We start from the raw sequence: 10707 nt of genomic DNA on the forward strand, positions 1-10707 counted from the left end.
CAAACTATAAATCCACATTCTCACTTCCAGCACCTGTGTTTGGAAGCCTTTTCCAAGCTCTCAGATCAAATCCTGTGTTTAATCCTAAACTTTGGCTTACAGGCCCAAAGTTACGAGAATTCCTTGCATTTCAGATTCCAACGCTCTTTTCCCATTTTTATCCCAGTTCATGCTCCCAAAAAAAAAAAAAAAATGTGTTTTCATTGCAGTGCTGGAGCAGGGAGAACAGGAACCTTCATTGCCCTGAGCAACATCCTGGAACGGGTGAAGGCTGAGGGGCTCCTGGACGTGTTCCAGGCTGTCAAGAGCTTGAGGCTGCAGAGGCCACACATGGTGCAGACACTGGTATGGGATTTTCCAGCACTTTGGAAGGGAATTCTGTGTGTAAATATCCTTGGGAGAGGAGAATAAAAGGGTTTTTTTCAGGTTGGCATGAATGATGCATGGTGGATGTGTGTGTACGAGGCATAATGAGGGTTTTACAGGGGGTTTTAGGGCATGTCTGAAAATGCAATTTGGTTTAATATTCTCTGTCTTTTAGGAACTTGAGGCAGTGAAACTAAATGTATTTTGAGTGTTGCAGGTGATAAAAGATATTAAGTAAATGGATTTCAAGCTATTTATCAGTTGTTCTTTCTTACCTCAAAATGTTTGGGCATAAATTGGAATCCCAAAATGGTTTGGGTTGGAAGGGACCTTAAAGCTCATCCCATTCCCACCCCTGTCATGGGCAGGGACACCTTCCACCATCCCAGGCTGCTCCAAGCCCCATCCAGCCTGACCCTGGACACTCCCAGGGATGTGGAAATCCTTGGAAATGTCTCTGACTTGTTTGAAATCTTTAAGGTTTTCCTTTAAGTCGTCTACAACTACTATTTGAAGCTTAGTCCAGATGCTTTTCCCTATTGAGTAACCATAAAAAAGTTTTTTGAGACTGTTCTGAACTTGAAAATACATAAAAATGTTGATATTTTTGATTTCCATAGCAGCTTACATTCAGCAATCTGAAACCTCTTTAGAAACAATTGTCTCAAACCCTTTTTCTGGGGAGATGTTTTCTCCATCCCACAGATAGGATGAAAGGGGATGAAAAAATGGATTATCCATGCTCAGGCTGAGAGAGGGATGGGTGGGATATTGGGAAGGAATTCCTCCCTGGGAGAGTGGGGAGGAGCTGGGATGGAATTCCAGAGAAGCTGTGGAGTTTCCTTCCACAGCTGCTGAAGGAAAGTGATGCTTTTTCAATAATCTAAATTTGGGGTTTCCCACATCCCTCACTGGTTCTGTCAGGCAGCTATCCAGAATGAGAAGAACTGACTTGAAATTAATTCTCAGGCTCTAGAACAAGCATGATTATCATGTTTTATGTTATTTGCTAAAGAAATCCTTCCCCAGACACTGGGCTTGGAGCACTTGGGACAGTGGGAGGTGTCCCTGCCATGGCTGGGGTGGCACTGGGTGGGATTTAAGGTCCCTTCCAACCCAACCCATCCTGGGATTTTCTGATTCCCCATTATCCCTGGGCACTGCTCAGGAGTTTCTGCTGTCAGCAGCTGGGTTTAAATCCAAAGCCAGGCCTAAGAACTGATTCAGTTTAAGAAGCACCTCTGAGAAAGCTCAAGCAATCATTTTAACCAAAGAGCAAGGATCAGCCTGTGTCTGACCAAAGAAAGAGGAACCATTGCTTTTATTTAAAATAACAACCAGAAATCAGAGCAGACCAGTCCTCAGCTACTGCTCCCAGTTAGGACATGCTGAATTTACTGCTGGGATTTGCAGAATTCAGATTTTCTTAGTGTAACCAAAAGCACATTTTGATCTTTTTTCCTTGTTTTCCAGGAACAGTATGAATTCTGCTACAGAGTGGTACAAGATTTCATCGACATCTTTTCAGATTATGCTAATTTCAAATGAGAATTCTGCCTTATTTTTTAATTTGTCTGTATAAATAGTTGTATATTATGTTAATTTATTCAGTGTCACTTGGGTTGTTGACTGAACTGTAAATACATTGTTGTGCTGGCTCTAAAAGTTGCATTTGCTGTATAAAGTTGTTTCTTAAATATAAATATCTTCTAAAGCAAAGTATAATGTTCCTATACTGTATAGCACTGTAAGATGGGATAGAAATCTTTATTCTAAATAACAAAAGATTAATTCTTGGATTTTTTTTTCCTTTGAGTTTTGCCACTTACAAATATTTATCAACAACGTTATCTCTCAGTTCTTGTATTTTTTGACAGGTGATTTACAGTTCATCCTTAAAAAAAGTGAATTTGTGTGCACATGTTTGAACATGTTTTGCTCACCAGGGGAATATGTTCACCATGAAAATAGATATTTATTTTCCCAGGCTGTTTTAAAGAGCCTCCAGGTTTTGTTAGATTTTGAGTCATACAGTCCACAGGAAAAAATCAGTAGAAATACATATTTTAATTTTTGAATTAACAGAACTTTCAAAGCCCTGTTCATTTGGTTTTTTTTCCCAAATATTATTTAAGTTGACTTAGAAAGGCAATAATGTGATTTTTAGAATATTTTGCATATTTGAAAAGTATATTTTGCAGCACCTGAACTTGTCTACTTGAAGAGAAAGGCCAGAAATGGAGTTAAAAGCATCTCTTCTCTATAAACACCTGCATAATTTCCCACTTCTTTAAAATAAGAGATGAACTCTTATTCCTTGATTTGACTCAGCAGGATAATTAAGAGGTAAATATTGGAAAAAAAACATTTTATGAACGGTTTAATGCCTGAAACTTTGAGTATTGTAGCAAAAGTTCCTCCAGGTCCTTACCTTCCCAGAAATGTTGTCAAAAAAGGACTTTAAGGGGTTTAGGGTTGTGTACAGAGATATATTTTTTTTAAAGTACTACTGAGAATAGAATTGGTGACAGAAAATTTAAAAGTTTTTATTACAGCCCTGATCAGGGGCTGGGAAATCCCCAAAATCACAGGGCACCCGAATGTTGAATAATTACCAAATTTATCTTTCCCACTCTTCCAAAAGCATCTCTGACTGAATGAGCACAAAGGGGTGAATCTGGAATTAATGAAATAACAAATATGCAACATTTCTGTCTCGTCCAGCCAGGCTTTGGCCATGCAGCACCAAAGCCTTATTTCAAACAAGCAGCTTAAAATGAGCTTTTTCCTGCTGTTCTTGCACTATTTTATCCCATTCCAGTAGAATCTCATTGCACCTTGGGGCAATGCAAGGGGATGGGAAGGTGGCCCTCGGTCTCCTTCCATTCCAGCCTGGCTGGAAAAGGTTTGGGATGGGAATTCCTGAGCCCCAACCCCCACAGTGCCACTGGCTGTTCTTGTCTTCCCATTGCTGCACTCCTGTATTTATTTGTACAGTAAATGATGCACTTAAAAAATGAGATTATTTAAAGAGTAAACCTCGCTCGTGAGTCTCTATGAGAAGAAACTCTCAAGCCACAGGGTTGGGTACTGAAAGTGGAGCTGAGGAAGGGCATGTTCCTGAAATTCCATCCAAATGCAAAGACCCGGAATAAATTCGGCCTGGAAATGATACAGTGGGGTTCTTTCAGACCATTTAGCCAACATTTGAGTAATAATTTGTAAGAATTTTGGATCCCTGATGTAAAAATTTGGGGTGAGTTGTCCATGAACTCAGTCTCAGTGCAGGGAGACTCCAAAAGGTTGGAAAACAATGCAAAATAATTCCCATTTTTTGATCCTGATGTCAGGGTCTTTCCAATCATTTAGCCATCATTTGAATAATAATAATAATAATAATAATTTGTCTGTTAGGCAGCTTTTTTGGGTCCCTGAGGTAAAAAGTGGGTTTGAGTTGTCTCATGAGGTCAGTCTCAGTGCAGGGAGACTGAACAATTGGAAAATGATGCAAAGGAATTCCCACTGTATGATCCTGATGTCAGGGTCTTTCCAACCATTTAGGGGGCATTATAATAATAATAATACTAATTTTTCTGTTGGGCAGATTTGTGGGTCCCTGTGGTAAAAACTGGGGTTGTCTCCTGAAGTCAATCTCAGTGCAGGGAGACACCAAAAGGTTGGAAAAGAAAGAAATTCCCATGTATGATCCTGATGTCAGGATCTTTTCTGACCCTTTAGCATTTGAACAAGATGAATTTGTGTGTTGGGCAGGTTTTGGGGGCCCTGAGGTAAAACCTCGGGTTGAGTTGGCCACGAGGTCGATCTCAGTGCAGCAGAGGTGGGGTGTGAGGGTGTGGGGGTCCCACAGCCCCCCAGGAGCTGCAGCACAACTCCAGCTGCCCATGGGGTTCCCTAAAGGCCTCCTTCCAACCAGGAGCAGGATGGAGTTCAGCTGGAACGCCAACTCCTCCGTGGGTACTCAGATTTTAGTTGATAACCAGATTGAGATACGGAGGAGGGAAGAGAAATGCCCAAAATAGAATTCAGAACTCCCAGCTGTAGGTTCTTGTGGAATTTGAAGAGCTCCCTTGGCAGTCGATGGCTGGAGATCTGGGGAAGGTCTTGGTGGATTGGAATTTTCCCTCGAATCTCCATCTGTTGCATGGAATTCCTTTAAAAGGCCAAATAGTTGGATTGGAATGTCCTTCTGGTCCGCCTGTGGTTTTGGTCACTGTGTGACTTGGACTGTTGATGTGTTCAGAAGGTCCCAGCTCAGCTCAGCCTTGAGGCGTCCTCATCCCACAATCCATGAATGCCATGGACTCCCTGTCCCAAAACAATCCCTTAAAAGTGCTTGGCTGACTTGGGCCTTAATGAAGAATGCATACTGTAATTAGCAGTGTTTTTTAGGCTATTTTTATGTATTTTTTAAACTTTTAAAATGAGCCTGCCCACCTCGTGTTCAGTCTTTTGAAATGTTTGCGTTTCCCTCGTTCCATTTTTCATGTAAAGTTACTGGAACTTTTCTGTATAACCAAAATGTATTTAATTTGTCAAATCTTTATAATATATGTATGTATTATACAGTTTCAGCTCTTATTATTTTCTTTTCTTATGTTTCTAATTTGATCTTGCTGTGTTTTTAATGCCAGTGAATGTGGCTGAATTATTTGTATATGCAAATTGCAAGATCTAATACATTCTGATGCAAGAACAAAGCTTCCTTTTTATTCTCCACCTGCTTTATTTCCTTTAAATCTTTTAATTTCATTCCTGTGTTGTGTGTTCATTTGAATTAAGCATTCTAAAAGAGTTGAAATCCATTATCTAGGTAAGTAATTTTTCGGTGCTAATCTGAAGCTGTTTGGGAGTAAAATTCTGATTTATTTTGGGACTGAACACTAAATATAAAGGGTGTGGAAACTCACGGAAGCAGTTGGAATCCAGGTCATCCCAAACTTTCTGGATAAGTAAGATCTGATGAGATAAATATAGTAAAATTAAGTAAATTCAGTAAAATAATCCTGTGGTAAACTGTGACGTGATATCAAGATAAAAACAGGATCTAAACTTCCAGCTGTGTCACCAATCATGAATTGAAAGTTCACTCTAATTAACAGCAGTTTTCTTAATTCATTTTGACAAGTTTTGCATTGGACATAGAGCTAAAATTAACCCAGAAGGCCCTGCTGTGGTGTTGGTGTAAAGCAGGAGTAACTACTCAGGGGTTCCATGCTGATGTCAAATCAAACAGGATTTCATGAAGCTGATTTCTGTTTGATCCTTTTCTGTTTCCCCTGGTCCACCCCACACATTTGGGAGATGCCTCTTCAGGGTAGGTAATTTTAGGAATTTTTTTTTCCATGGTTGTTGGGAAGAACTTTTCTGCATGTCCTTCCTGGGCATTGTTCTAATATTGGCATGATGAGTGGAAATGGTTTCAGATTGTGCCAGGGGAGGTTTGGAAATTAAATTTTTTTCCTAGAAAGGGTTTTAAAGTGTTGGTAAAATACCTGGGGCAGTGGTGGAGTCCCCATCCACGGAAGTGTTCAAAAAAAGTGTGGGTGTGGCATGGAGGACATGGGTTAGTGGGGAACTGGTTGGTTGGATTTGATGATCTTTTCCAAACTTAACAAATCTGATTCTAATTTGCCATTGCATTTAAAAGCTGTTATTTTTTTTTAATTATTCCAGAGGAGTTGATAAAATATTTTGTGTGATTGGGTGATGTACTTTCATGCAGCTTGTGTGACCACTGGGAGGTAACTGTGTGTGAGGACAGGCAGGTGCCTTGGGGTGGTCTCAGAAAACAGAAGAATCTCAAATATTTATCAATTATTAATTAATTGTTGGTTAATTTAAATAAATAGTGATAATTGTAATTGTTGATGACACAGAAAACATGGGTATTTCTGTACCCTGATGGTGATAAAGTTGGCTTTTTACTTTTAAGGTTTTTTCCTTTTTTTACTTTTAATCATTACAAAAAAGATACCATAAAGACCTTCTGGTTCCTTATCTGGCTCTGTTTTTAGAAACACAACTTTTAGAAAAAAAATACACTTTATTTGTAAACTGTCCATGAAATATATTTATTCTAATAGGATATTTAAACAGTATAAAGTAAAGCAGATCAAAGAGGTGTTTGCTCTGCACAAATGTCAAGCTCTGTTTTTTTGCCTGATGCAGAAATTGTTGAATTGAGAATTTTCCGGGCCATTGAACTTCCCGGGGAGTGTTCTTCATCTGAGGAATTAAAGGATTAGGATGTAATTTAGATCTTTTGGTGAGAGCTTCCTTCTATAATGACTTTTATCCATTTTCTGTGCTGCTTTGCACAGATGAGGGGAATTACTCAGTCATTATGGAATTGACACCTTGCCAAGGAAGTTCTTTGTGCAAAGAATCCTTTTCACCTGTTTCCATTGCATGAGAAACGGCTCCAGCGTTTTCCTGAATTTTCCTGAACTCCAAATATCCATGAACACAGAACAGAAGATCCAGGATGGGACTTGTCACCAGCTGGGTGGACAAAAAGCAAGGAAAGCTCTCCCAGGTGGGAAGAGCTTGAGGAGGAATTACTGAGTGTGGGATTTTCTAGTTGGGGTTTTTATAGAAATTTGTCCTTCCAAAACCTGAAGGGAAACTATAGAAAAGATGGTGAGGGAATGTTTATGAGAGCATGGAGTGCCAGGAAAAGTTGGGATATTGGGAAGGAATTTTTGGCTGGGAGAGTGGGGAGGCCCCTGGATCCAGGTAGTGCCCAAAGCCAGGTTGGACATTGGGGCTTGGAGCAGCTGGGACAGTGGGAGGTGGATCTGGATGAGCTTTATGGTCCCAACAACCCAAACCATTCCATGATTTTATGATTCATGTGGCAGCCTGGGGATGGAGCAGAGGCTGTTTCCAAGGAAGCAGCCCATGGAATTGCTCTCCAGCCTTGTTTGGAAGTGTGCATGGCAGTTACGGAACTCTGGAATTTCATAGGGGTTGAGTTAATTTCATGGAAATTATGGAACTCCGGAATTTCATAGAGGCTAAATTCATGGAAATTATGGAACTCTGGAATTTCATAGGGGTTGAGTTAATTTCATGGAAATTATGGAACTCCAGAATTTCATAGAGGCTAAATCCATGGAAATTATGGAACTCTGGAATTTCACAGAGGTTGAGTTAATTTCATGGAAATTATGGAACTCTGGAATTTCATAGAGGATAAATTCATGGAAATTATGGAACTCTGGAATTTCATAGAGGTTGAGTTAATTTCATGGAAATTATGGAACTCTGGAAATTCAGAGGGGTTGAGTTAATTTCATGGAAATTTTGGAACTCTGGAATTTCACAGAGGTTGAGTTAATTTAATGGAAATTGTGGAACTCTGGAATTTCATAGAGGTTGAGTTAATTTCATTAAAGATTTCACAGAGTTTGAGTTAATTTCATGGAAATTATGGAGCTCCAGAATTTCATAGAGGTTGAGTAAATTTCATGGAAATTATGGAACTCTGGAATTTCATAGAAGTTGAATTAATTTGCTGAATCCTGGGGAATCTCACCCAGTCCCAATGATGTACAAATTTCTAACTCAGCTGTGCAAAAGGACTGGCTGGGAGATGCAAAGTCCCTTTTAGGGGATTTTAACCTTTGGGTTAAAGTGATCTGCTGAAGTTGATGGCAACATTTCCAGGGTTAAGGATTTCATTCCCAGATCAGGCACAGGGTGGGATTGTTGGGGCCAGGAGTTGGATTCCGTCATCCTTGGGGGTGGCTTTGTCATCTTTTGGAACTGGCAAGTCTGTCACGCAGACCTAGAACACGGTGCAAAGTTTTGTGTTTTAAACTTATATTTAAACATACTTAATATTTAAACCTGTATTTAAACATATTTCAGTGGGACTGTTGGAATCTGAAATGCAGGGAACTCTCAGAACTCTGGGCCTGGAAGGCAAAGCTTAGAATTAAACACAGGATTTGATCTTAGTGCTTGGAAAAGGCTTCCAGACCCAGGTGCTGGAAGGGAGAATGTGGATTTATAGTTTAAAGCACAGACACGTTAAATTAAATAAAAGAAGGTTTAGAGTTTTAGAGTTTAAGATATAGAAAAAATAAAAGTAGCTACAAAAGTAAATAAAAATATTAAAATGCAGTACTATATTTGTGTGTCATAACTAAAAAAAGTTACACTGTAACATGAATCTATAAACCAAAATATTTAAAAATTAAGTCAAAACCATAACCTTGTTAACTGTGTTTTATTAGTCAATAACTCTGTAAAAAGTTTTATAACTAAGACTCTAATAACCTTCTAAACCATACTATAACAATATAAACCAAACTCGCCCTTCCTACCGCTATAAAAAATAAAGGAAAATAAACCACATCATCTAAAAAAGTCAAAAGTCCCATCTCTAACTTTCAAAAATTCTTCAAAAAGAATTCTTTCAAAAATCCCCCCAGGGACATTGTGGTTTTGGCTCCCCAGTCATCTTCCCTGGCTTTGAAGGACAATTGGAAAGTTCCTTTTCCAGATTAATTTGGATTACTTGAAATACAGATTTGATTTAAAAATATCAGTGAGTCAAACATATTAAAAAGGTTTTCTCTTAATGTTCTCTCATTTAATTTAAGGTAAATTAATATTTCAAAATATTCAATAAAACTTGGAATATCCCATTTGTTCCTAAATTTATGCAGATTCCTCCCACATAAAATCCTTTGTCAAAATCGGGTACTGTGCATGAATACCAGCACTCCTGGGTAAATAATGAAAAATTATTTATTATTTAGTAAATAATTTAGTAAAAATATTATCTTAGTAAAAAAATATTATTAAAATTATTATTATTTAGTAAAAAATCCTGGGTGCAAAAATGTGTCAGTGAAATAAACTATGATTTTTAAAGGGAAATTTGTTGCAAAACTTGAAATTTTCAGGGTTATTTATATGACTTCTCCTCCGTGGACTTGGCTTTACACAGTGTGAATAGCCTGAATATTTATTTACTTTATGCCTTATCAAAGCCCTAATTTAGGGAAAGCTTTCACCAGAATTTGTGCTTTTTCAAGTAAAAACCATGGTAAAATGATGAGAAAAATCTGATGGTAAAATCTGTGAGAAACCGGCTTCATCCAGTGCCTCCAAACCACTCCAAACTTGAATAAATAAATAACTCTGTACGAGGATCCTCATGTGATAAATTAAAATGCTGATTTTTTAATGCTGATTTTTTCATTCTCTATCAAGGAGCTTCAAGCACTGACTTTATTTTTCTCCTCATTTTTGACAGTTAACAGTTTTACCTCACAGTGGATTCAGGTGTATTTGTCTAAATTTAATGTTCCCAAATTAACCTACCAGCAAATTTAAACATTGAAGAAAATGTCTTTTTTGGTTTTTTCCCTCCTGTAAATCTACTTTGGCAAATATTTGTACAGATGCTGCTCTTGGAGACATTGAAAACCTTTGCAATAATTTGTGTTTTCCTCTAAATATTGCACATCACAAAAGCTGGGGCACCACTGTAAATCATGCCAGAAAATACAATTATTGCCACAGTGCAGGTGTATTTATTTATTTGTGCTGTTTGATCACATGTGGGCTGACAGAGGCTGCAATAAATTCAATTTCTTAAGAGTTTTTCTGCTGTAAATTGTTTGTTTCAGATGTATCATTCAGGACCCACAGGAAGGATTTTTTTAGTGCCTGTTAATTGGCAGTGATACCCAATTAGATACCAAACAGAATCCTGATTTTGGTATGGTTTACATCTAAATTAGAGATTGTCCAGTAGCACACAGCTATTGTAATAATAATAATAATAGTAATAATAATAATAATATGAATTAAATTAAAGGCCTACCAAAGCTTACAAAATAGACTTAAAAGTCATTTATTTGAAAAAAATAACATTTAAAAAGCTGCTAACATCTAACTGTATCCCATCTAAAGTCATCACAGCACATAAAATAGACTTTGAGGCAAGCTAGATAATAAAATAGGAGCAAAATCAAAAGTCCTGCTTTGTAAAAGATCTGAATAGTAGAATTTTATCCCCTGAAGCACAAAAGGCTGGATGATTTTGTCCTCTGTCCCCTTCCCAAGCATCAAACTTGGAAGGAATGTCACATTTCAGATCTCAAGAATGTGTTGTTGTTATTTTTATTAATATTGTTATTTTTTTCTTCTGCCTTCAATCACAGAACAACACAGTATTCATGTTCATTCTTGGCCTCACAGATCCTCAAATTCCAGTCTAAGTAACAAATTCCTGTTCGGGACCAGCGATGAGGATCAGCTTTATACCTAAATTAAGGTAACTAATTTGCTGATTAAAATGGA

At 37.9% G+C, this 10707-nt stretch overlaps 1 protein-coding gene across 6 annotated transcripts in view; it reads left to right on the forward strand.

Moving 5' to 3' along the window:
• PTPRE (protein tyrosine phosphatase receptor type E) overlaps positions 1-5084 on the forward strand; it is a 92023-nt gene extending 86939 nt beyond the window's left edge. For all 6 annotated transcript variants that reach the window (XM_072931358.1, XM_072931359.1, XM_030276617.4 and 3 more), the window contains 2 exons: positions 210-345; positions 1840-5084. In XM_072931358.1, the coding sequence (XP_072787459.1) occupies positions 210-345; positions 1840-1914 (211 nt within the window). In that variant the 3' untranslated portion in view covers positions 1915-5084. The remainder of the gene's footprint in view (positions 1-209; positions 346-1839) is intronic.
• The last annotated feature ends 5623 nt before the right edge of the window (positions 5085-10707 follow it).

This window comes from Taeniopygia guttata, chromosome 6 (genome assembly GCF_048771995.1).
Source record: "Taeniopygia guttata chromosome 6, bTaeGut7.mat, whole genome shotgun sequence".
In the NCBI taxonomy this organism is placed as follows: Eukaryota; Metazoa; Chordata; class Aves; order Passeriformes; family Estrildidae; genus Taeniopygia; species Taeniopygia guttata.